Source organism: Bufo gargarizans, chromosome 7 (genome assembly GCF_014858855.1).
Source record: "Bufo gargarizans isolate SCDJY-AF-19 chromosome 7, ASM1485885v1, whole genome shotgun sequence".
Lineage (NCBI taxonomy): Eukaryota > Metazoa > Chordata > Amphibia > Anura > Bufonidae > Bufo > Bufo gargarizans.
The window spans coordinates 181,403,486-181,431,400 of record NC_058086.1 but is presented as its reverse complement, the minus strand read 5'-3'; the positions used below and the strand labels follow the sequence as shown (position 1 = coordinate 181,431,400).

The window sequence follows — 27,915 nt, the reverse complement described above, 5'->3', positions numbered from 1 at the left end:
AATATTCCTGGGGGGGGGGGGGGGGAATAATAAAAAATAAAATATATATTATAATTTTTTGTTTTATTATTATTCATTTTGCTTTACCAATGTGATGCATTATTCTCCTTTTCAGAGTTCTTTACATTCTTATGTTTTTATTAAACCAGTGAGTGGCTATAATCCTGTTTCAGAGATGAGTATTCCCCCAACAGCAGCAAAAATGTATGCAAACTTCATACACAAACATTTTAATTATGTACATCTGAAATAATATTGGTTCCTTGACCTTTCAAATCAGAATGTTAGCTTTGCTTCAGATGCAGAAAAAATAAAACTTGTGTAGCCTTTTTTTTTCCAAAGGTAAGGACCCATATTATATTGTTAAATCAAAACCACTTTAAAATAAAAAGTATTACATTCTTTTTTATTTTATTTTAAATTTTTGTCTTTCGTGGAGTTGATTGCCATGTTCCTTTTGTTGATTTTTTTTTTTTAAACCAGAGAAATATACAAATCATATAGGGCTGCAAAAATATGTACATTACATGTACAATATACAGGAAAATAGAACATAGAATTTACATTTCTCAAGGAAAAGTACATATTTTACATTAAATAATTCCAAAAATGAATAGTCTGGACTGGTAACGTTTGTTCTTTAAAAACAAAAATTACTCAAGAAACAAAAACTCTTGCAGTCAAAATATATATATAAAAATATGACTTTGCATATAAATCCAAACCACTTCATTAGTGCTTAGTGAATTTTAATGTTATTGTAGTTTCCTACATATACTATGGTAAGAATGGGTAATAAATTAAGACATTTTGAACCGTTGTAAAAAAGAAAATGGAGACAAAAACATAACTTTTACACTAAAATATGGAAGTCTGAACCACTCAATCAAAACAGGCACATACAAGAAAATATGCTGCTGCTTTTGTAAAAATTTTTACATTTTATCAAAATTGATTTTTTATTGGGCTTTATTAATAAACTTTATTTTGGTATGTAATGCCCTTCCAAAAGGGAATAAAAAAAAAAATGGTTTCAAGTGCATTATATCTCGTGGAACCCACCCTTAGTGCTGTTCACTCTTGCTTCTACCCTACAGCCCATAATCCATTTATCAATAGGTGTGGTAAACTACTTTGAAACAACGCCTATAAAACCTGATACCAAAGTGTTAAGATTTTGTAAAACTTATTCATACAAAATGTCAAAATGGGATTTTTTTTTCCCTTTAAAAAAAAAATAAAAAAAATTCCCCAAACTATTGATTTGAAATAAAAAAAAAAGGAAACATTGCCTAGGTAAATGTGTAATAAATACATACATTTAATTACTGGCAGTATTTTGGGTTATATACACATATAGTCACAAAAGCTTTGAAATAGAAAACAGCAGACCACAATTTCCCATAAATGTAACCATATTGCATGTAAAAAGTTTAGTGTATAGAAGTAATAAAAAAAAAGGCATGATTTGTTCTTAAAAACTGCATATAATGACTCTGCAATAGTAAAATGGCTGCGCTCTCGAAGGACTTTAAAATGGTTAAATACAGCATGAGAAATGAAACTTTTTTTTTTTTCTTCCAGTGACTGGGTCAGCATGATTAAAAAAAAATAATTATAATTGGGGGGGGGGGGGGGAAGCAGATTCTAAAGGTGAAATTGTAAAAAAAAATGGTCAAATGTTTCCTATTAACCAGTATATTCTTAGAAATGATGAAAGCATAATGAGTAGGATGAATAAGTCAATACGATTAAAATGCCGGAATTAAATTGGTATGTTGTCCGTTAATGTGTATGAATATTTTAAACTTAAACATATAGGAATTCAGGCATAATACAAAGTGCAATCCCAACATCTCCAGAGGTATCACACAACAAATAGTAGTTCCGAATATGAAAATAAAAATTGTCAGAGACCAACATAATCTCCGTATCTAACTGACAAACTGTGAAACTTTTTGGAGTGAATTCTCCATAAACCATTAGACGCAACCTTTTTTTTTTTTTCATATAAAAAAAAAAAAAAACCACAAACAGCTTGTCTTCATCCGTCTGCTCCCCTCTCATCCATATAAAACCTACTATACATGCTCTAAATTCTGAGCGCTTCAGTCTTAGGTTATCTAATTATATACTTTTTTTGTTTTTAAAAAAAAGTCTTTAATTTTGTAAATAAATATTTTCAGTTCTTTTTTTTCTTTATTACTTGTTCTTTTCCAAGGAGAGGCTGTGTGATATGAAGAAAAATAGATCCAGTTGCTATCTGCTTGCAACTCCTAAGTGACCTCTATAAATTAAAGCGGATATTCAATATCGTTCATAGTCATTTCCTTTCGCGTCTTACTTGCATACAAACTGATCGACGATCTCGGTACATTTCTTGCATTTGACATAACAGCACCAGTGAAACTTGCAGTGACATCTCTCAGTCTGTACTGTTTTGAACTGGTCGTATCCTCTACCACAGCACATAAGCTCACAGCCGTCCATGCCCTCTGATGTTTTATTGCACAGCCTTCCCTGGGTTCCTAAAGACCCAGTGCTTTCGTTGCGTACACAATAATCCGGGCTTGGATCGATGTAAACCAGATCGTTCATAGTTGGAGAGTTGAATTTGTTGTTGACTTGCACCAATTTGCCTCGACTATTAAGCTTCATGGCTGCCGCGCTGTCATACTTCTCCTTCAATAGGTCTCCAACTTTCCGGAAGTCAGCTAGCTGTAGCCAACAAGTCTTAAGACTGCAAGAACCAGACACTCCATGACATTTGCAGGCCACATCCGCCAATGTACTTACTGCCTGTAAAGAGAGACACAAAAGGTTAGTGTGGTGGCTATAGACAACTTCGGGAAAGGATACAGAGAAGACATTAGACAGACTAATTGGTCCAAAAATTTAGCAGTTGAGTTATTTCCGTCATGGAATTCATACTAGGGATAGCTAATAGGTCTATCTAAAGTATTTTTAACAGAACATCTACCCTATATTTGTTTCTATCTATCTTCATCTGCTGTGGGTCTATTACAAGCTAAATGAAAATTTCCTTCCATGATCCTGTCTCCACAATGTCTAGCTTCAAGTTTTAACCACTCCATACTGTAGATATAGCACCATACAAAAAGAAGATACTGATCTTTCTTCATAAGACCCATCTAGAAGGGAGTCCCCATAAAAAAAAAATAGAAAAAAAAAAAAAAAAAAAAAAAGAAGAAGGATTCAAAGTAGGTCTCCTCCAGAACAAAGAAACCAGCGTCTCCAGTGCCATCTATTGATGGCTGCTCTGCAAGTCAACATTTGACTCCTTAAAGAGCCTTGAGACAGGTTATCAGCCAAACCAGAGACTCCTGTAGACAGAACACTTTTTATTCCTCATCAGTACAGACTTAGGTTTTGATTGGCAGCTTAGCAACATAGTAATATAGTACCTATTTTATTCACAAGTCTATAGTACTTAATGGGGTAGTCCACATTTTTCAAACCAGCAACTGGATCTGAATGCTTGTATAATTGAATGTAATTAAAAATTTAGTATTGCCACCGAGTTATTTAATAAAGTGTATTTGTATAGCTCCATCTGCTGTTTGCTCTTTTCCTTTTTTCTCTGTCCTCCTTAGTATCAATGCTAAAGTGGTCGCACATGCTCAGTTCCATCCTTCAACTGTCACCAGAGTATCTACTGATAGAAGCTGCAACAGTTTTAGGGACAACACTGTACCAGAAAGGACGTGGTGCCTGAGCTGTAATAGGGAGATAGCCGCCGCATAAATAACATGTCAACTTAGCTGTGATAGGGAGAGAGCTGCAGAAGAAAGGCGACACCCCTGAGTTGTGACGGAGAACTGCAAAAAGGACACACCCTGAACTGCCAACTTGAAATAAATCTAGCAGAGCAATTGGAGCAATGATTGGAGAAATCTCTGGATCAAATGTGACATACAGGGCTGGTATTAGCATTGTTAGAAATTGTAATGTACTATATGTCGTCTGATTTTAATTTTTTACATTAATCACAGGATAATTCCTTTTAGTACTAATTCTGTTGCTTAGACCAATTGTTCACCTTCAACATCTTATGTTGCTTAGACCAATTGTTCACCTTCAACATCTTATACAGCAATCAGACAAGACTTTCACACTAGCGTTTTTATTTTCCGGCACCGAGTTCCGTCCTAGGGGCTCTGTACTGGAAAAGAACTGATCAGGCATATCCCCATGCATTCTGAATGGAGAGCAATCCGTTCAGGATGCATCAGGATGTCTTCAGTTCAGTCTTTTTGACTGATCAGGACAGAGATAATACTGCAGCATGCTACGGTTTTATCTCCGGCCCCCCAAAAAAACTTGCCTGAATGCCGGATCCAGCATTTTCTTCCATGGGAATGTATTAGTGCCGGATCAGGCATTCAAAATACTGGAATGCCTGATCCGTCCTGCCGGATGACACCAGAAAGACGGATCCAGCATTTCAATGCATTTGTAAGATGGATCAGGATCCTGATAAGTCTTACAAATGCCATCAGTTGGCATACATTTTGACGGATCTCACAGACAGTTTCGGCGACGGAACTGCTTGCCGGATCACTCTGCCGCAAGTGTGAAAGTACCCTTAGGCCAGTATCAAACTAGACTCAGAGAAGGCAACATAGGACACCTGACAAGTCCTTGTTCAGCTAGTTTTACACTAGCGCTTAACATCTCCGGCAGGCTGTTTCAGCAGGGAGCAGCTTGCTGGAGATGTCTGGATCCGGCATTGCCGGGAGCTGTCACGAGGCCCTCCCCCCAGCCCCATTAACCATACAGTGGTTTCTGGTCCTACCGATTCTCAGCATATTGGCCAGGTTGTGACCAGATTTCAGCCAGTCCCCATTATACGTAATGTGGCAGGTGGGCCTTCAGGCAGCTTCCAGCAGTAACAGATCTAGACATCTCCGGAAGCTGCTCCCTGACGAAACAGCCTGCCGGAAATATCAAGCGCTAGTGTGAAACTAGACTTAAGGGTGTATTAGATTGCCAGATTTTCAGGTGATTGCCAACGAGCGTTCCTATGAATGCTTGTTAGCGACCATCTTGCAGTCTAATACTGCCTCCAAAAGCCAGATGAACAGGCAATTGTAATGATCACTCTTCCCCATGCCATGGTGGACATCGCTGCATGCAATAGCGGCTGTGTCATCCGCTAGTTATCTGATGGTTGCCAGGAGGGAACGTTTCCCTCTCGACAATCATCTGCGGCATTGGGGTGTCTAATACACCCTTTAGTGTTAACCTTACAGTTTATTGCTGGCGATTATACTTTTTAAGATAATGCTATGCAGATGGGTTTGCATTTCCACCCTCTACTGGACTCCATTATATTTAATGAAGTACAAAGGTGTGCTATTCAGGTCTGTGATGCAACAGACACGGTGCCTCCATTATTTTCCTTGTCTTGCTATTTTAACAACGGAAATAAAAGCACAAAAGTAAATGAACCCTAAAAAAAAAATCTGCATGGGAACGATCTTCATTTTGTATCCTTCTTAATTCCAATAATAAAGTCGACATAAGTGGTGTGGATATTCCTATATATTCTTGCATGTCTCTCTGCTGCTTTCCCAACCTATGATGATGCTTTACTGCTCCTATAAAGATGAATTATTAAACTTTATGGAGGCCACTGTTTATCATCAAATAGAGGATTAGCCATGTGTTAGAGAATGGGGACAACCTATAATTTAGACCTTCATAAAAGTCTGAATAATTATGCCTAGACTTTGGTCTCCCGGCAAATAGGTTATAAAGAAAATCCCTACGAGCACAATATTAAATTGAAACTAACATACAAATAATAAAGAACCAACAGTGTTGAAATCCACTCCACTTTGGCACTCCCAACTATATTGTCCGGTCATGAAATTAATTAAAAGGTAGAATTCTATCCAGAAACTAAACTTTGGTGGATATTTTTAGGCATCTTAAAAAGAGTTTTCCAGGAGTAAAATTTTGATGACTTATCTTCAGGATAGGTCATCAATATCTGATCGGTGGGGGTTTGACTTCTGCCATCCCTGCTCATCAGCTATTTAAAGAGGTCGCTGCACCCCAATGAGCTCTTCCTAGGCCAGTGATGTCACATTCATTGATCACATGGCTTAGGCACAGCTTAGTCCCGTTGAAGTGAATGGACCTGTTCTTCAATACGAATCACAACCACTATACCATGTAAAGTACGTTGCTTGGTATTCACTGAGAAAGAGGAAGCTCTCAACAGAGCACCGTGGCCTCTTCAAACATCTGATCGACAGGGGTGCCAGAAGTCGGACCCCCACCAATCAGATATTGATGGCCTATCCTAACGATAGGCCGCCAATACTGGACTCCCAGAAAACCCCTTGAAAACCCAAGTTTTATCTCACCTGGGATCATCAGCAAGGATTTCATCTTTTAACTGTAACCAACATAAAAGTTCTCAAGGTCTACCAGAAGTGGCAGGGAACAAAGTTGTCAAACCTCGACAATATGAAATATCTAAGAATTAGCAATGTCTGCATTTTCCTGGACAGTTCTGTAAAGATTTTTAAAGGTGCCCATAAGAGTTAAGTCAGCAAAATCCAGGAATTTCATCAGGAACGGCCATCTATTTTATGTTTGTAGGAGTGCCAACTTTCATGTAGAATTTTAGTGTCCGATACTTTTGTTCTTAAGGGAGATAAGACACTGCCAGAGGAGACTGCCAACAATTTTTCTCCCCATTGTGAGCATGCATGTACATGGGAGGGGGGGGGGGGGTCTGGAAAATTGAAGATGGATTAACCATTTTTCAGCCAATGTCTATTGATAGTTTAGAAGAGGATGTTAGAGACATCTAACGACTGTCTCATCCCATTTCCTGCTTACTTCAAAGTACAAACTGTCAAATACAAGGGTGCAGCAGTAGCAGTCACACCCAGGCTCTGGTGCTTGTGAGATTTTATAGGGGGCCCCAAAAGGTAAAAATTATGTCTCTGACCAGATAGCATTCCAATAGGAGAGGGAGAGACCCTCATGTCAGCTGAAAGCCTGTATGTTGATGGGTTGAAGATTACAGGAAACTTCTCAGCTTTTTCAGTTGGTCCTTAAACACAGTTTCTTCTAAAAGAACTGGTGGGAGCTTCCATTTAAGAAAATTATCTTAAAATGATTTGCGACTTAAGATCCAATTTCTTAAAGGTAGAATGGATATAAGTTGTTTGACATAGTTTTAAACATCTAACACTGTCAACCTTTCTAATGACCCATTATATGAATACAATATTAATTTTATGTTTCTTCGCTCACTAGGAAATATATAGAAATATAGAACAAAATGTAAGAATGAGTGCAACATAAAACATTGATACTAAATGCTCCAATCTAAATACAGTGGTCTCTCAAGTTACAATATTAATTGGTTCCAAGGCGACCATTGTAAGTTGAGTAATCGGTTCCAAAGCCTCAAAATGTCATCCAACATAAGAGAAAATTAAGATTTAAGAAAAATAAGAAGATAACTGATACAGATAAAACAAGTCCTTACATATAACAGTCAGGAATAGCTGCTAACTAGCTACTAATACAGCTATTTTACCATTGAAGGGGCCTTGATTGGTTGGGTCAGAGTCTGAGTCTGACACATTGTATGTGGAGTCTGGTTTCAACTTACGATGGGTCAGAAAAGACCATTGTATGTTGAAAATATTGTATCCTGAGGCCATTGTATCTTGAGGGATCACTGTACAAAATTCATTTTTGCCAAGTACAGTCTGATTGTGCCGGGATCTAGCATTGGCAGATAAGGTGGGGGGACCTTCAGTGGACACTTAAGAAGATAATGACTGACTTAGGACAACATCTGGACCTTTTGTGTCATCTCCACATTTCCTCCTACCATCTAAAAACCATACAACTGGCTTTCAATGAAAATGGATCTAGTGTGTGTTGTAGGGTTGTAGAGGCCTTTCACTTTTCGAGTAATCATAATTAAAGCCAATACAGTGAAACAAAATCATAATTTATTAGGTTCATAGTTTATGAACACTGAGGAACACAAAGACCTTGCATTTCCCATAGCAGACAGATCATGAAAAGCAGAAAAATCTCCTGTTCTCATCAGCACTAACATTTAATATATTGAGGCTTATTGTAGGAGAAACCACACATTAATAGGGGAAAAAATTAATATAATGGAGTTTTCTGGTATTTTACATAGCTTAGGACAGCAATGTGTGATCAAAGATAGCCTATACTCAGCAGTATCAATGATAAGCTGAAAGTAGGGGGGGGTGAGTCCACAGGGGAGAGACATTCAACATAATACATCGATGGCCTAAAAAATGATCACCTTCTAAATGCTCATGAGAGAATGCTTAGAGTGGTAAAGTCAACACTGAATACTATGGGAATGATAAACAAGATACATACAATATACATATTTATATTCTTCCTGGGGGCCCCCACCACTGGGACTCCCGGCTCCCAATGATGACTAGAATATGTCTCCGCTTCTCCTTGCTGCATAATTGTAGTGAGGAAGAGTCTTATGTAGCAGTGGTCATGCATGTGTCCTGCTGCTCCAGTCATTTCTACAAGACCAAAGAAAACACCCGAGCGCTGTAATCAGATGTCTCCGTCAGCCCCCTAGACAGTAAATGGAGGAGCATGGCAGATGCTTGACCATTTTTCTATTTAAGAACCCTCTGTCAGCATGATAAACCCTTCTAAACCAGGCATATTTCCTGGTAAAGTTAATCATGCTGATTAAAACAATACTTTTCTTTTTAGCTTGCACCACTGCAGAGACATGAGGGCTTTTATATTTATGCAAATTTGACAGTTTGAGCACCAAGGAGATGGCAAAGCTCTTGGAGCACCGCTACGTCTCTCTGTGCTCAGAACACTCCCCCCTCCCTTTTGATTGACAGAGGTAGACAGCCTTGTCCAATGGTGCCTGTGCTGTGGCTCACTTAAAGGGGTATTCCAATCTTATACAATGGGGGCATATCACTAGGATATGCCTCCATTGTCTGATCGGTTCAAGTCCCACCTCTGGGACCCGAACCTACAACGAGAACGGAGCTGGGAGAGCTGTGGCTGGAGGACCCCGGATTTCCCGGGTCCGTCCACCACCAAGCGCTGCTGCCATAGAAGTGAATGGGAGCGCACTGCGCACGTGCGGACCCTGCTCCTATTCATTTCTATGGGGCAGACGGAAATAGCCGAGCTAGAGCTCAGCTATTTTCAGCAGCCCCATAGAAATGAATGGAGGGCAGCTGCGCAGTGCGCCCTCTGTTCATTTCCCCGCTCCGTTCTCATTGTAGGTGCAGGTCCCAGAGGTGGGACCCGCACCTATCAGACAATGGAGGCATATCCTAGCGATACACCCCCATGGTCTGAGATGGCAAAACCCCTTTGAGGTCCCTTTAGATGGGAAAATTCAGCAGGCGATTGTCGGGAAAGAAGTGTTCCTTCCCGGCAGTCTCCTGATAGTCAGTGAAGGAGACTGCTGCATTTACATGCAGAGATCTCCTCCACATTATGGGAAAAAGCAATCGCTAATGCCATCACTCATCCCCATATATGCTTTCTAAACACGCAAACAATGATGTAGGTGCGTTTTGCTCATTCATCAAGTAAAACTGCGGCACCTTTACACAGCCAGATAATCGCTAAAAAGCCTTCCTATGAACGCCTGTAGATGATTATCTGGCTGATTCTCGGCCCATGTAAAGGTCACTTTAGTCATTGGTGGTCCAGCGTTATTTATGCCTGAACTAGATAACAACTGAAACAGTTCTCCACAACTTCTCTATACTCACAGAGCAGATTGCAGTGGAAAGAATTGGCAGAACTGCACTTCCAGCAGCTCCAACATGACATGTACTTCTTCGGTTGGAGAGCCGTGCCTGGAACACCCAGCATATAAACCCTGCACTGCAGAAGAATGGAAAGGACAGCAGAGAACCCCAGAGGCAGACACTCAGTCCCTGGTGCTGGAGGAAGGGTGGGGTGTACTGAGCCCTGAGGGACATGGCAGCAGCCCACTGCGGTCATTCAGGAGGTTATAGTGATCAGTGGACTCCTCAACAATCAGACATTTATCACCTAATCCTGTGGAACAAGGGGTTAAGCCATGGCCTACTTTCAAGATAGAAAGTAAGGTCCGGCACGATCCTTGAATAAAACCCATGTACGTGTAATACAGAAACTAATCGATAAAATGAAGTAGACCACATGACGCTTACGTATTTCTAACAATCATAGGCTTAAAAAGCGTTATGTGGAGTACTTGATTTTATTGGTTTATTTATTAATCGGCTTCTCTTTTACATAGATATCTAATAAAGACATGGATTTTCAAGGATTGTGCTGGACCTTTCTTTCAACATTTGTTATCATTGCTGAAGTCAAGTGTGGAACAGAGTACTTCGAGATTACTATATGGCCTAAAGAAATAAGCTGAGCCTCCTTTCAACGGATACCATGTTCTAGGCAGTAACATTGTGCTGCATATATGGCATGTGCCAAATACTATTGATGGCCTATATTCAGGGTAGATCATCAATACCAAATTAGTGGGGGTCAATCAGCTTTTTCAGAGTAGCTCTGGCACCAGAACTACACAACTCTATCCATTGATTCACCTTAAAGGGGTCATCCAACCCCTATAATGAACCCCCCAATGCCCGGGCCCCTCATATAGGTTATAATTGCCCCGCTCCCAGCACCCGCGTCGCGCCTGATCCCCGCACAGCCACTGCCTGCAATGCTAGGGAGTCAGCAGCAGCCCTGGGGGCAACAGGAGCAAAGCAGATGCCCGGGAGCGGGTTAAGTATATCCTATATGAGGGGCCCGAGCATTGGGGGGGGGGGGGTCATTATAGGGGTTGGTTATCGACATAAATATAAAGATTATCACATCGGCATGGGTCAAATCGCATGGCTCCTCTGAGCTCTGGAAAGTGAAGCCGGCTCCTGGCAGCTTTCCATTGTATAGCAGCTGTGCTTGGTGTTGCAGCTCAGCCCCATCGAGGTGAATATGGCCATGTGACTGATGTACGGCACCACCACATGAGCTAGCAAGAGGCTACAGTGCTCACAAATGCCCAGGACCCCCGCCAATCTAATATTGGATAGGTCAGCAATATAATTTACCGGGATAACCCTTTAATGGGAGAAGCGTTGCAGTTACCAGCTCCATCCACTACACAATGGACAGAGCTGTGCAGTTCCAGCGCCAGCTTACAGTTCCGCTGCTACAAGGCAACAGCTGATTGGTGGGGGCATGGACCTCCTCTGATCTGACATTGATGACCCATCCCGAGGACAACCATCAATAGTACAATCCTGAAATTTCCCTGTAACCTGACAAAACTCTTCTCATTGATAAAATTGGCAGAACTAAATTTAGCTGGGTACATCCAATTTCATGTGTCTGCAATTTACATATAATATTGACAAGTGGACAAATGTTATTTAAAAAGAAGAAGGGGGGGGGGGTAGATACAAGCCATGCAAGCTATAGAAAATGTGGCAGTCTAGAATCAATAAACCACAAGGTTGCTGTGAACTGGATGCCTCGGAGAGATATGTGATGCGTACCCCCTCACCATGTATAATAAGTCCTTGGCATGTCCTGTTTGCGCACATTGGAATATTTCAAGTGCCAATCACAGGGTCCAGTATATAGAAAGAATCGACCAGAAGGTGGCGATCTCACTGCAAAACTGCCGAATCACAGCACAATATATCATCGTCTATGTCTTTCTATGAAATGTTGCTTAGGTGAGGGACTGGATCTCCTTAAAGAGACCAGTCCCGTATGGAGACTTATGGGAAGTGTTCCATGATATGGAGACTTATTGGCAATCCTCCATGGGAAAAGAATATATAAAGAGGTATCTCTTCCAAGGAGAGAGAAACATCTCACTAGCACCACCTTGTGGAAGTGACTCCCTACGAGTCAAAATCTAACTTTTTAATTAAGCCTAGGGACCTGACAAGGAGATATTACCAAATCAAATAAGCATCCTTAGACAGCTGTATTGGGGGGTCCTTGAACTCATCAGTACGGAGTAAGGCTGGTTCAGTGTGATGCCTTGGATGCAACTTATGTGGAGTGCTGGATCTCCTTAAAGAGACCAGCCCTGTATGGAAATTTACTGGAAGTGCTCCATTGGAAAAGAGTACGCAAACAGTTCTCTCCGAAGGAAAGAGAATCATCTTGCTAGCGCGACCTTGTGGATGGGGCTCCCTATGAGCCAAAGCCAGATTTTTTTTTTAAATCTAAGCCTAGGCATCCCTAGGCATAGATAAAAAGTCACATTTTGACTCCTACTGAACCACTTCCACAAGGTTCTGCTAGAGAGATAGTTCTCTTTCTTTGGAAGATACCTCTTTGCATCATCTATGAAATGTGTCATTGTAATAGGTTACAGTGGTCATCTTATGTAGACAACCTCTATAACTTGCCCTATTAGAGCATAAAGACATTATAGAGGGGTTCCACCACTCAGGACCCCTCCCTATAAGCCAAAACGGAAAGCCGCGATAGGGGACTCAAGTCACCCTTATATTACATGACGATCATGGGGGGGTCTGCATTTGGAAAGGGTATGTCTAGAATTATACAACCTTTAACCTGTTGAGAAAGCAAACTCTCCAGACCTAGTGCTGCTCGTACAGGTGACAGTCTGTTACAGTGTATCACCGCAGGCAGTCCACTGTGAACTAAACAATGCAAGTCTCTCGGTTACAATATATAAGAGGAGGGGAGGGCTTTAATTGGAATGGAAACATTGTGGCAAACACTTAGCAGTGAGAAGTATAGAGTTTTAGTTTTTTGGATTGAAACAAGAAGGTTTCTATTTATTGACAGCAAGCAAAGATCTTGAGAATGACTAGAAACTGTCTGTTCAGTGGGTAAGCACTGCCTACAAAGACCTACAGCCTGTGAAGAGGGACCAGAATGATGTTTATGTATCATATGGACCACATCTGAGGACCCTGGCATAGGTTACACCCAAGATGGGATCTGAACTAAACCACATTGCCCAGGGGCTAAGGTTGGGAGGGTGTCAGCACAATACTAGCACTGTATGTAATCCTTTATTTATATTTCTAATGTAAACCTTAAAAGGGGTTGTCCGAGAATGAAGAAAATGAAATTACTTAAAGGGGTTCTGCAGTTTTTTTAAACTGATAAACTATCCTCTGGATAGATCATTAGCATCTGATCAGCGGGGTCCGACCCCCAGGACCACTGCCAATCAGCTGTTTGAGAAGACAGCGTCGCTGGCAGTAGCACCGCGGCCTTCTCGCCGTTTACCGCAAACCCAGTGACGTCACGACTAGTATCACTGGCCTGGGTGGGGCCAAGCTCCATTCAAATGAACAGAGCTTAGCCCCGTCTAAGCCATTGATACTAGTTGTGACGTCACTGAGACTGCAGCAAACAGCTAGAAGGCTGCGCCGCTACTGCCAGCGCCGCTGCCTTCCCAAACAGCTGATCAGCAGGGGTTCCCGGGTGTCGGACCCCCGCCGATCAAATGCTGATGATCAATCCAGAGGATTGATCATCAGTTTAAAAAAACTGCAGAATGCCTTTAAATATTACTTTATTATAAATATATTCGAAAATACCTTTCATTAGTTAGACTGGCTCGTTTTGTCTGGGGAGCAATCATTGGGAGAAATAAAATGGCCACCATCCTATCAGTACACACAAAACCTGTCCCAATCACACAGGAGGACAAGTAAGGGTGCATTCACATCACCATTTAGCTTTCTGTTCTTATGATCCGAACAGAAAAAGAGAGAGAAAAAATGAAAAAAAAACTGTAAAAAAACGGATCCTGTTGCATCAGTTGTCATCCGCTTGAGCCATTTCCATCTGAGATAAGTTTTTTCAGATGGGGAAAGTCCTGCATGTTGTACTTTTGTTTCTGTCTAAAAAACGGATCTCAAACGGAAATGGCTCAAACAGATGACAACTGATGCAACAGGATCCATTTTTTTACAGGACCCCGTTTTTTTTTTCTCTCCCTTCTGCTGACGGAAAGCTAAACAGTGATGTGAATGCACCCTTACTTCACAACACTGAGCTAAAGAGATGCCTCATCCTCCTCTCTGCTTTGCTTGTCAGGGATTATTTTGCTTGTCAGGCAGAATTTTAGGAATGGAGTCCATGAGGAGACATGAAGTACAGAGAGGAGGGTGGGGATGTGGAAATGAGCAGCAGCACTTGTATGCATTCTCCATCACCACAGCCCCTAGTCTCCTCATAAGCTCCATTCCTACAGAGATTCAGTTGAAGATGTTATCATCTGCATTCAGGATCATAATCCCCGACAAGCAGAGCAGAGAGGAGGATGAGGCAGCTCTTTAGCTCAGTGTTGTGAAGTAACTTGTCCTCCTGTGTGATTAGGACAGGTTTTGTGAGTACTAATAGGGGGGCCATTTTATTTCTCCTAATGATAAGCCATTAGAACTAATGAAATATGTTTAGGCATGTATTTATAATAAAGTAATATTTAAGTATTTTTTTTCTTAGTTCCCAGATAACCCCTTTAAAGAGGTTGCAACAAGTTTAAAAGCTATCCCCATCCTCAAGATATGAGGTAACTATATGATCAGTGGGGTGCAACTGCTTGGACCCCCATAGATCCTGAGAATGGAGGCCCTATTTCCAAGTTTCAATGGAGTGGCAGCTCAAGCACATGCAAAGCCAACCGGTAGAGCGAACCCCTATTGAATGTCTATGGGCACCTTCAATGCAATGGTCACTAATGCAATGTTACCTTTTCAAAAGAGTTTTACTGGTTGATCTGAAGAGCCAGATTTGCTCTCCAAAAAAATTTGAAAAAAAAAATATAAGAAGGAGCCCAGGATTTGTCTATATCGGTGGAATGAAAATATCCAGGGCCAGAAGAACAAAAGGGTTAGCCGAGCATAGGTACTGAAAACCTATCATCAGGATAGGTCATCAATATCAAAAATGGTGGAGGTTAGACACCCAGCACCCCCCACCGAGTAGCCGTTTCATGCAGTCACCAGCACCAGAACAGCTCCGTACACTGTGTAATAGCCATGCCAGCATGCTGCAGATCAGTTCCCATTCAAGTAAATGGGAGCTGAATTGCAGTATAGTCTCACTGGAAACTACCCTGATAATAGGTCATCAATATCTGCAGCCCTGACAACCACTTCCATTTGGCGTTATAGGAACTATATAACACAATCATGCCTATACGGTAAATATCACGCGGACTGCATTCGTTTAACGTCTTACCCTCCTTCCGGCTTCATTGTTGTGCAAGTTCATCATGATCCTGGCGTTATCGTAGCTTCCTTTCTGGTAGATTTTCTCTCGTTCCCTTGCATCCACAAATTCCTTAGCAAATCTGTAGCCATAGTCTAGATTATCCCCGCAGCCACCCCACAACCAATCCCGGGGTAGATCCTTTGGACGGGCTGCCCTGCTGCAACCACATGTCGAGAGCTCCCCTTCTCTGCACGCCCTGCTCACAGCGTTCACTACTCCCGCGGCGCTGATTGAATAGGTGAATGCCGTCTCTCTGCTCCCTGCAGGATGCAAGAATTATTGGAAGTTAGTATGATTAGTCCTAAAACATCATAGTCTAGCACACACACAAGACACATACGTGTAGAATAACTATACACCATCATTAAAGGGATTGTCCATTGAAGAGAATGGAGGAGCAAAACCACACACAACCTGTGGACAGGTATGGCAGTGTTTTTACTTCTAATCCTGAAAAACCCCTTCTGATAAAAACTTCTGTAAAGAGCTCCTCTATTTCTCCGTTACCGTAATCTAACCAATTTCCAAGAGGTGGCAACCACTAAACCATTGCAGTGATCATAACCGTACCAGGCAAAGCAACATAAGCTGAAGGCGACGCACAGGGAGGTCTTAATGGGACTCTTTTTGTCAAATGCCCAGATTTACCTTAAAGCGGTCGTTCTCCCCTGAAGACCTTTTCTACAGACCCAGAAGTGCGGCCGGACGTGCAGTGGAAAGCATACTTACCTAATCCCAGGTTCCGGCTCCATCGCTACCCCACTGGCTCTGAAGGTCCTGATGTGTCACCCACATGTCAAGTCACTGGGCCACCTGAGGCATCGGTAATAAGTCAGCCAAAGACTGGTCACAGTGGTCATGTGTCAAACCTGATGTTGATGATGGGAGACCTAGGACCTGCAGAGCACTGATAGACCTGAACTTAGAGGCAGGGATAAGGTAAGCATGATTACCACCACGGGTTCGGCCACTCTTTTGGGTTTGTAGAAAAGTTCAGAAAGGGTCTATGAACAACCCTGTAAAGCTGACCTTGCCCATAATGGAGGTCACCCAGCTTTCCATAAAACGTGAATAACATATCTGCATGATTACATAGAATTAAATTTGCATTACCCATAATCCGGGCCAAAATCAGAACCTTTGCAGACGTTAGGACCCACTGGGCAACTTAAGGTCATTTTACGGTTTAAGGTTCCTTCCCGACAATCTGCTGATCGCTAGCAGAGAAGACTGCTGCTGCATTTACCTGCAGTGATCTCCTCCAATGTATGGGGAGGAGCGATCACTAATGCCATCATTCGTCCCCATAAGGACTCGTCGTTTGCCGGCAAGAGATGGTGTTTACACAGCACAAGCTACTGCTGGTAAACGATCATTTTTGCGTGCGCACAAACAATTGGATTACCCGATGAACAAGCGTTTGGCTTGTTCATCGGGTAATCGGCGGTACATTTACACCACCAGATAATCGCTAACAAGTGTTACTTTGAACGCTCGTTAGCGATAACCTGTGCGATTCTCGGCCCGTGTGAAGCACCCTTTAGACAATACATTCTAGGCCTTTCAAGCCAAGGGAGGGTATATATAAAGTTATATATTTTTACTCCTCTCACTTTTTTAAGAGATGATAGCGTCCTTAAAAATAAGCGATATCATTTTATTTAAAATTTAAACAGCGCTATTGTCACAGACATGCGGGCAGTCTCAGATTACGCCCCCTAATAGGCACCTTTTGTAAGTGTGGGTTGAAATAGTTTAGCCAATTTATCTGTTAAGCAGAAGTGGAGAAGGTACATGGGGCGAAAGAGATTTTGGCCTTTTTCAAAACTTTCTTCCCACACTAGTTCCCATTAAATGAAAACAAGATGATTTCAGACGTTCCCTGCGCAGAGGGTTACAATAACGGCACTTAACCGACCTTCCAAAATAAATGTCAGGCAGAAATAAAAACACAAGATCCTTAAATCTGATAGCTTCTTTTTTTTCCTGTTCCTTCTTATCAAACTTTGTGCCATCTCATTCTTACAGTGCACTAAAATCATCTCAGTGTTTATCGCTAAACGGTCTTTAAAAGCATTGAAATGGAGAATTTAACCCGAAAAGCTCGCAGAAGGTTTGTATTAAATTAAGAAACAAGTTCTGTTCACTTTGTGTAATCCGAGTGCTCTGTCTATATGAATGCCATATTGTCCACGCTCCTATAGAAATGCCATAGGCCATCTGAAATCCAAGGAGAAAGTCATGATTCGGCAAAGAATATAAACCGCTCTAACTGATCCGACCCTATAGAATTTATAGACGTGGCGACCACAGCATAATTGGAATTTTTAATTATGGATTTTAAGGATGTATACTGGTTAAACACAAACCATTAGGAGAATTTTTTTTAATCTAAATTATATCTGCAAAAAATATAAAATTTAAATATGGGGGAAAAAATAAATAAATTATAGTTTAACATTTTTTCAGATGGCAATGAAGGTAATTTTTCTCAGGTTTTTTTGTGGGAGGGAGTATATTACTTCTCTTTTTTATTTATGTATTTCATGTTTCATTATTTTTTTCAGCCGTTTTATTTTATTTAATTTTTTTCCTTTCACTTTTCGTATTTTTTATTTTTTTATTTAAGTATACACCTCAGATTAAAACTCATTGAACAACAGACTACACCAGACTTTCCTTGGTTCTCCAGTCCACTGTAAGGTAAGTTTTTTTTTTATTGTTATTGAATTTATTTGTATTATTATTATTTTTTATTAAATCACATTTGCTGCAATGAATGGAACAGATGGAATGGAATTGAAAATGTCTGTTTTCTCATTTTTCACCCCATTACTATCAGCTATATATATATATATATATATATATATATATATATATATATATATTTTTTTTTTTTATATAATATATCAAATTTACACAGTAGGGAAAGCACGAGATGATTTTTCTCTCTGAGACAGAGGCACACAATGAAAAGTTTCATTATGTAACATAGAAACATATTTCAAATAGGGGAAGAAAAAAATAAAAGTTTGAGTGAAATATTATAGCATGAAATGCGCATAGCCGCGTAGGCCCTAGATGTGGCCTTCTGACAAAGAATACACAATATTATTTATCCGCACATGCACGCACTTTGGATAGGAAAATATACAACGTACAATCTTTGATAATTATATGAGACGTGTGGAGGCATATTGATATATGGAGTTACTAAAAAAAAAATATATATATTGCAGCGAAGTGCCTACAAAAGCACATTAATTCTGCAATGCAGATCATCTTCAAAGCCCAGCAATTTTACATTTCAGCTAATTTCCCAGAAATAAAATCATACAACTGCCACCCCCCCACCCCCGACTTTATGAAACTGAAATATAGTCTGAGAGTCCAGTTCCTTGCAGTGGATGAATAGTCTCTTCTCTGTCCCAGCCTGGGACGCCGCCTCCAAATACCTATTAAGCCCTCTTAGCGCAGCAGTTAGTTTAAGTGGCTAATTGCCCTTATAAATTACTTCTTGTTGAAGAAATAGGTTTATGCTGGGATATTAGGGAGATTTGAAATATAGGGAAATAGTCTGGAGTGCTCAACACCAGAAAATCCCCCGGGGATTGAGAGTGTCACAACCAGCAGGGAGGCTCCTTTAAGATCAACCCGAGTGCACAAAGAAAGGACTTTAAAACCCATGTGCAAACAGAGGGGAGAGAAGACATGAGAGATGGGATCATGTAGCAACGCAGCTCACGCTCCCTGCAGAAAGGATAGGTGTGAAACCAGGATAATAGAATAATTCCCACAATAAGGTCATTAAACTGGGGTAGGAACCGGAGATTGTGTGTCAATTTTACAGTCTAAGGGCTCATGCACACGACCACATGTCAGCAAAACACGGATCAGCAAATAATATGGATGACGTCCATGTGCATTCTGTATTTTGCGGAACGGAACAGTCCTAACCTTGTCCGTAATGCGGACAATAATAGGACATGTTCTATTTTGTTGCGGAACGGAAATACGGAAACGGAATGCACACAGACCCATTGAAATGAATGGGTTTGCAAAAAAAAAACGGAACAGACACTGAAAGAAAATACATTAGTGTGCATGAGCCCTTACATTGTTTCATTATCCTTCACCTATAGGGAACAAGAAAGGAACCAGAATGCGTAGAATGAGACAAAAGCCTTGCGGAGCTTTCACACGTAGGTTTTTGGTGGCTTTTTTCTGCATGTTTATATATTTATTTATTTTTGGTAGCATTTTTTGCAACCTATTGTGCAGTAAAAGCGCCAGCTCCAGATGTTAGCGGGCGGCCTACGGGAAATAGGAAACGCAGGATTCACATGCAATTTTTTTTTTCTACTGGCGTTTTTGATCATTAGGTGGCGTAGTTTCTCATTCTGCTTTTTTTTTTTTTTTTTTTTTTAAACTGAGCATGTTGTAGCTCTGGTCAGGCTCTTTTTACATCTCTTTTACTACTAGGAAAAAAGCTAGAAAAATCTGATTGCATATAGCCACCACTAAGAAAAAGCTACAAAATATATATAAAATATAAATAAGAATTTTCTGGCTTTTTTAATAATTTGCTGCCAAGTAAATGGCCAGAGTATAATTTATGTGTGTAAGGAGCCTACTGCTGCTAAACAAAGGAAACAGACGGGCAGACCGATAAGAATTGTAGGCTTTTGGTGAACTACTACACACAATCGAATGTATACACGCAGTGCATATTATGGCATATTTGCTGGTTTATTCTCTTTTGTCTTGCAGGGCATATTAAATATTTTATAAAGTAGATATATGGATGTACCTTCAAAAAGGGTAAGGTATTATACACCTTACAAGATAGATAGTATACAGATGTGTAATATAGATATTATATGGAGGTACTGTAAAATAGCTATTCTATAGATGCACCATAAGACAGGTATTATACAGATGTTTTGATAGATAATGACAATAAGGGCTTATGCACGCGACCATATGTATTTCGTAGTCCGCAAAAAATACGGATTAAGTCCGTGTGCATTCCGTATTTTATGGAACGGAACAGTCCTATCCTTGTCCGTAATGCAGACAATAATAGGACATCTTCTATTTTTTTGCAGACCCATGCGGCCATACGGAAACGGAATGCAAACGGAGTAACTTCCGTTTTTTTTTGCGGACACATTGAAATACAATGGCCATGGAAAGAAAATACGTTCATGTGCATGAGCCCTAACCCACAGTATGTACATATACAATGTTCCACATAGATCAAATTAGTATAAAATCCCAAAAAAAAAAAAAAAATAATCATGAAACATGTTCTTACCTATCTGCATGACTCTGCCAAACACTGAAGTGTTATCCACCGTGCTGCAGTTCCACCTCCTGTGTCTGAACTGGTACTGGCATTCTTTTATGCCAGTTTTTGCCCCCTCCCCGATGTACTGCATGTGGTCCTGGTAGAGCTGGCACAACTTCTTTTGCCCCTGCGAGAGCCCCGATAACTGGCTGCAGAGAGGCTGTGCCCCGATGATGTACACCTCTGGGAGCTGGACGGGGTTCATGGCTAGTGACCTGTACAAACACAGCACAACGTCACTTACAGATACCATCCGATTGTTCATACAATCTGCTGGAAATGTGTAGGCTATAATAATACAACAATGGCCTGAGTGTGTATACCATGTACAACAGACTGTGTAAAATCACCACACACTCAACAGTGATGAATGCCCGACATTGTACAACCACCACATACACAAGGACAAGTGGATGGTTCCTACAATCTAGTATAAACCGTAAAATAGTGCATAGAAAATGTAAAACGATTAATCTGCTGGGCTGCATCGCCCACCGGTGCCAATACAAGGATGATCTGACTGTATGTGTCATTTACAGAAAGTGCAACAAGTTGCAAAAAAATAAATAAATAAACAACTAAAATACAACGTATCTTACATGAAGCACAAAGCACAAATACAAAATGATAAAAAAAAAAAACTCGTACAATATCCCATGCCAGGCAGAGATCATACCATATATCATGAAACACACAGCAGAGAATTAGAAATGTGCTCACCACCATGAACTGGCGTCCACCACCACCTGAGAGATGCAGGACAATGTCAGGAGGAGGACCAGAAGATAACTGGAGATCATGGCTCCTCCGGGTACCCTAAAACCTCCTGCCTTCAATAACTGTCCCAAAGATGGCTGAAAAAGAAATGGAGCAATTAAACCTTGAGGTAAAGTGCGAAACATACTATAGTCACATAGATGGGAGATTCAATGTAAATCATAAAACAAGTCAAAACGGAATCAATAAGAAGTATACCAATATACATAATATATTAAAAATAAAAATATATTATTATTAATAATATTATTATTATATATATATATATATATATGTTCATGTCTACACCTGCATAGTGACTGGAGGGCTATGCTCTGTATCAGTCCCTGCAGGGTCCCTGTGTGTGAGGATCTCCAGTGTCTGTGCCTGCCTTGTGAACTTGTTGGTATCATTTATATGTGCTAATAGATTTACAAAGGATGTCCAAACCCTGAGACAGGGAAGCACTAACGAATAACATTTGGATTAAGCAATCCCCCAGCTGCTAGCACCAGCCGCACATCTGCCCCAGCCCCGGCTGCTCTCACACATACTGTACATATACAACACATACATCTCCAACCCTATAGCACATGCACTGGAAAGAAAAGTAACAGTTCTCGGACTCAGGAATTAAAGGGTTAGATAAAGATAGATAGATAGATAGATAGATAGATAGATAGATAGATAGATAGATAGATAGATAGATAGATAGATAGATAGATAGATAGATAACCTATGGCTTGATCCTAATATCATTAAACTTCCTCACTCACTTTTTAGAGCGCCTACCCCCTCCCCAATAACCCAAAGCAGCCCCATCCTCTCCTATTATCAGCAGAATCACAAAGGGCAGTCTCTGTCCTACCTCATCTGGTTTTACTTCTCCTGGATACTCCAGCAGGAGACCTATGAAGAGGTGCAGCTACTCCCAGCAGTTCCTATCCTGGGCCCATCTTGTCTGCTGACAGTTATTTATTACCCACCAGCTCTGCTGAACAACTCTATTTACCCGGGGTTATAAATTCCCTGTCCACCCTCATCCTCACTCCTGGGCATTGTGTGGCTTAGGACTACTCACATGGTGTCTATTAACAACCCCCTCTAATGAGGAGTGTTAGTAGGAAGCCACAAAGGATAAAATACATGGTATCATGGTAGTGTGTGCACTGCTATACTGGAGTATTACATATACTATAGATCATTATTGTTTCATCCAGCATACAGCGATATACAATAACAGTAGTTTTATATGGCACTAACAGCATCGTATGGCTGTATATTTTATATCATAGCACTACAGCACCAATTTGTCAGTCATATTGTATTGCAAGCTTTTAGATGGATTTATGCCCCATTTTATACCAGTATTTTGTATATGGTTGCAGTGTATTAAAATCTAACATATAAAACCTCTAGAGCATAGTGTGAATTATGTCACGGTGCGTTATCTTTTATAATAGTATATAGCAGTATATTACATATGATATTATAACATTGTATTATCATAGCATTATATTTGTAAATACTATGATTACACTGAATTCTTTTATCAGTATATTACAGTGGTATGGCATAGCACATAGCACATTCTGAATTATGCCCACAGTATATTGTATTGTAAATTATAGTAGTAACACTATCATTCTATATAGTAGTATATTGTATAGAAAAGCATGTATAGGTATCTTGTATATAGTATACTGTACAGAAAGCATATACAAGTATATTGTCTGGAAAATTGTATATAAAAGCATATATATTTTATTAGTTTTCTATATTAGTATATGGTATAGAACAGCATATAAGTATATTAGTTTATTATATTAGTACATTCTATAGAACAGAATTATAGCATATTCTTTAATATACCATAAAAGGATATTACAGTGTATATTGCATATATAACAAGGTTACATTTTGGGGGATTTGTTACTGTATACTATATATTTTATGTATATGCACATTTTTATATTGCTTTTTCATAACAAGAATGATATTTACTTGTCCTAAATCCTGAGTGATCATATAAATGAGGGGGATTATGTGGAGGGAGTATACACAGCCAGACATGGCCAGCACCTAAAAGCACTACAAATACCAGCACTTCACACACTACATGCACAAGCTTTACATTATTTCTCATCACTGGTTTGTACAAACGAAATAAAAACAGCAAAACATAAAAAATTAAAAATAAAGAACACGAAGGAGCAACTCCAGAATATGAGACATGGGGATGAAATAAAGGACCCTGCACCTCCACTCACATCATGAGGCATCCATTGAATGCAGTCTGATGATTAGTTAGAAATGTCGCATTGTAATTTACCTCGGGGATTATTTTCCCCTTCCAGCCACATTCAACTCACAGCTTTGATTACAAAACTTTTTTTTTTGTAGATTTTTACATGGACTTCGATCTGTAATTCATCACCTCCCTGGTCTACAACTACAATTTTGGAACCAGATCTACCAGTCCTGATAAATCGTTGTAAACTGATTTTCCTGCTATTTTGCACATTCATTCCGCGAAGTTCTTCCTCTCAGCCAGCGGTAATTAAAAAAAAAAGTAGCAAATAACAAATGAAACAAATCTCATAGGTTTCTTGTCCAGATCTTATGATAACTGAGTTTCTATTAAGCCAAGGAATCGACACTTCCATTCACTTACTTTTCCGACATGTCTACGGGTGTAAAAAGAAAAAGAAAAAAAAGACCACCAGGGGGCGCTGTCTCTGCGCCAAGAAAGCTTTACAGGAGAGAAAAGGTGCAATTAATTTCTGTATTTCTTCTTCTTTTTTTTTTTTTTGGGGGGGGGGGGGGGGGGAAGAAGGGGGTTGGGGCACTTGTCAAAGTAGCATACAGGAAATTTACGATTACAAGAAACCGGTCTGGACATCCAGCAGCTTCAGGTGGCTGAGCAAATTGGGATTAAAATGTAAAAGGCATCTACTGGGGCTGCTTGTGGCTTGGACCCTGGTGTTAACCAGTTAATCCCAGGTTGTACCAGTGCATATATTAACGATTTTGGTAGCTGCCACTGTGTTAATATATAGTGTGCACCATCCTCTCAGATTTGGGGAGGGGGAGGGTTGCAAGGACCTCCAGTATTTAGATATGGTAAGTACTCCATTGACAGCATCACTGCCTTGTGTCCCTTGTCCACTTAATGAGATAAGTGTGATGTTGACCAGGGCCACAGATGAAGGAATAATCACATTGTAAGTGACACATCTCCTAATTGTTTGTGCTGGGAGCAGATTAGTTATCAATTAAAAATCATTAACAAGTTCAACTAGACCTGAGGGGATCTACAAGTCAAAGACACCTTCCATCAAGACCTTGACTCCTAAAAGTAATGCCCGATTGTTTCATCTTATCTAGAAGGATCTATAACCCATAGCACATAAAGTCTCCTGCTATTTAAAGGGGTTACCCAGTATCCTAAAATTATCCAGGTTTTTTTTTAAGGGAAAAACACTAGACTATGACCAAAAGTGAACAAAGTGGAACAATTTCCAAGAACTGCAACTACAGCTCGTGCCAATAGGGGGCAGCAAAGGTTGCCAAGCTGCTTTACCTCTTTCTAGTTTTGCCTTCCTACTTTACACAGAGGATGCCTGATGGAAGCTTGCCTGTCATCATGGCTAAAGTCCTAGTCTTGACCACCTGCACTGAGTGGACACTTTTCAAGTTCACTGATCCTAGTTTGTTCCACACTCAGGTGTTGTGGGTTCTTCTCAGAAACAACAAGTTTCTATGTGGAATTCCCAAGGCACAAATGTTCTACGTGGAGCCACAAATGGGCAACATCCACCCCCACCCTCATTCAAACATATTGAGCCATGTTGTGAGTTTTAGGAACACGTGCAATAAACCAGCCTGGTGCTATTGTCTGCTCTTATGTAGCCTGTCTAGGAGGGAGGAGATCCTGGCTTTAGAACCTAGGTGTGAAGTGGGACCATCTTGTCTCCAAACTTCCATGTGTTCTGTAGGAACATTTGCACAGGAGACTAAAAAATAAATAAAAATCAACTTTCTCATGGACTCTGCTTGAACTTGTAGTGAGAAAAGTGAAGCATTGTCTAAGTTCCATAAGTGACCCCATATACCTAGGAGAAAACTTCGGTAAGAGGTATTAAAATTGGAAGGGGGGGGGGGGGGGAATTTTAATTAGAACATTGTCTAAGCAACATACTTTTGCCACCATAAGTGACGACCCCATATACTTAGGAGAAGACATCTGTGAGAGCCTATTTCATTTCTTGAAGGTACCAAAATGAGATGGGGGGGTTATAAATTAGAACATTGTCTAAATTTCATACTTTTGGCCACCATAGGGGATCCCGTATACTTAGAAGACATCTGTTAGAGGCTACTCCATCTCTTGAAGGTATCAAAATGGGAATTGGGGGGGGGGGGGTTATTAATTATTACTGGGTTTAGCTGGTGACATGCTGAATCCCTCACGGCTTTGTCTCATTGAATGTGAAGCTGGTGAATGAAGAACCCTTGAAGGACCTTCTTGACTGAGGCAAGGCACAGTGATATCTATCCAAGAAGTCTTCAGACTTCTGGTTCGCACAACTCTGGAAAGGATTACAAAGTAAAGAAAGTCATCTTCTGCTCACCTTCATCATGGTTCCTTCTAGCAGGACAATGTTATAATCCAAGGCAGATTAATTCCCCCCACCCAAAAAAAACTGAATCTGAATAAATGACCCCCTTAAAGCAGAGGGAGAGGATTGGTGTGTAATCCCCGATGAGTGAAGCCTTTCTTCAGTTTCCTCCTGGTTGCAGTTAGAGAAGCCACCCTCTTAGCTGTATCCCCCAACTAGTAGATCCTCTTTGTTAAGGGGGTTCTGGAGCTCCTTGTCAAGGCTGACCACTTTCCTGGAGCCAGGTGGATGGGGTATTCCGCACTGCAAGTCCCAAAAACTTGACCTAAGGGCTTCCAGCAAATCCCCCCCTCTTTCCAGAATGAAGCCCACCTATGCAGCTCTCCACACCGGTGGTATGCTCAATGGGCACAACCTGGACCCACAGTCCATCACAAAAGGGAATTCTCTTGAGAGACAGCCTTGGATCAGAATCTGGAGGTGGGTGAGGGCACCCCTAATCTCATCAGAGGGTGCACACTTGATGTCATGTCAGGCAGGGGTGAGCAAAATCCTCTCCAGAGTTATAGCACCCGGTGCAGGTCCTTATCAGATGTGGGTGTCCTCCTTGGTGCTGCAGCCCGGACAATCCCTGTGTGGCACCCAGCAGCGCCCTCCGTGCGCCCGGCTCTCTCCTGTCTCCAGCCCTCACTGTGGAAAGTTCAGCAGCCGGAGCTGGGAAAACTTCAAGGCCGCGCATGCGCACTGCGTCCGCCCTATTGCAGGCTGCAGAGGCATAGTCTCCGTGCACATTGTGCTGGCAATTACCTCTCCGGCTGCAGGGAGCGGGTCCGTGCTGCTGCAGCCGCCAGGGGGGAGCGTGGACCGCAGCAGACACAACCCTAACCCTGGCAAATCCTTTTCAGTCCTGACGTCATGAAGCGTGACGTCATGGTTTCCTACAAAACACGTTCACTTTTTTTTCTCATTTGTACGGTATCTTTTTTTTCTTTTTCTTTTTTTTTTTTTTTACTGGAATCACACATGCAGGTTTTGGTGAGTTATTTTTTTTTTTAAGCAGGCGCGAAGTGGATAAAAAAATAAAAAAAAACTACCGTATCCTTTTTGCAGTCTGTGGGGTGCATGACGCACTTTTTACATGCATGCACTTATTTTCTGTTTCTCGGAAGGCCTTTCCACCGGCTTCTAGGTCCGTGCCTCTGCTCCGCAAAAGATAGGACATGTCCTATCTTTTGCCCTAAGGGTCCGCACCGCAATATGGAGTTCACATGACCGGTGCCCGTGTTTCGCAGACTCACTATTTGCGGTCCGCAACAGGAGCAGGGCGGCCATATGGTTGTCTGAATTGGCCCTAACACTGGATGAAAAAAATTCACTTTGCATCCTACGCGTCGCACCACAAAAAAGTAGTGCTTCTATCGGCTTCCGACCCGTGCCTCCGTTCCGCACCGCACCTTCCGGATTGCAGATCCATTCTCGGTGCCGAGGTGCACACACTGTTGGTGCCCGTATATTGCAGACCCCTCTGTTTGCGGACCTGCTCCGATCGTGTGTGTGGGGCCTAATAGGTGTGTACAGTTTTGAAAAGTGTCTAGAAAGGGGATCATGGTTAAAACGATTCATATAAGGCCTCATGCACACGACCGTGGTGTGTTTTGCGGTCCGCAAATCGCGGATCTGCAAAACACAGATGGCATCCGTGCACGTTCCGCAATTTGCGGAACGGCACGGACAGCCTTCAATATAAATGCCTATTCTTGTCCGCTTGGTTTGTTTTTTTTGGGGGGAAAAACACTGGTGTAAAGTATGGCCGCCAAGAGGAAAGTGTATAATGTGTCTATCCAGATGCACCACTTGCGCAGTTTCTGCCTG

At 41.1% G+C, this 27,915-nt stretch overlaps 1 protein-coding gene across 2 annotated transcripts; it reads right to left on the bottom strand.

Annotated features, from left to right (window-relative positions):
- Positions 1-47: 47 nt before the first annotated feature.
- WNT5A (Wnt family member 5A) lies at positions 48-26,721 on the bottom strand. 2 transcript variants are annotated; one of them, XM_044301665.1, is made up of 5 exons: positions 21,731-21,780; positions 21,386-21,519; positions 20,633-20,880; positions 15,283-15,575; positions 48-2,799 (listed from the first exon to the last, which is right to left on the bottom strand). In XM_044301665.1, exons 1-5 carry the CDS (start codon positions 21,734-21,736, stop codon positions 2,341-2,343), a joined length of 1,140 nt encoding a protein of 379 aa, XP_044157600.1. In that variant the 5' UTR covers positions 21,737-21,780; the 3' UTR covers positions 48-2,340. The 2 variants fall into 2 exon arrangements, with proteins under 2 accessions (XP_044157600.1, XP_044157599.1); XM_044301664.1 differs by lacking the exon at positions 21,731-21,780 and adding an exon at positions 26,056-26,721 and having other exon boundaries at positions 49-2,799.
- Positions 26,722-27,915: the final 1,194 nt, after the last annotated feature.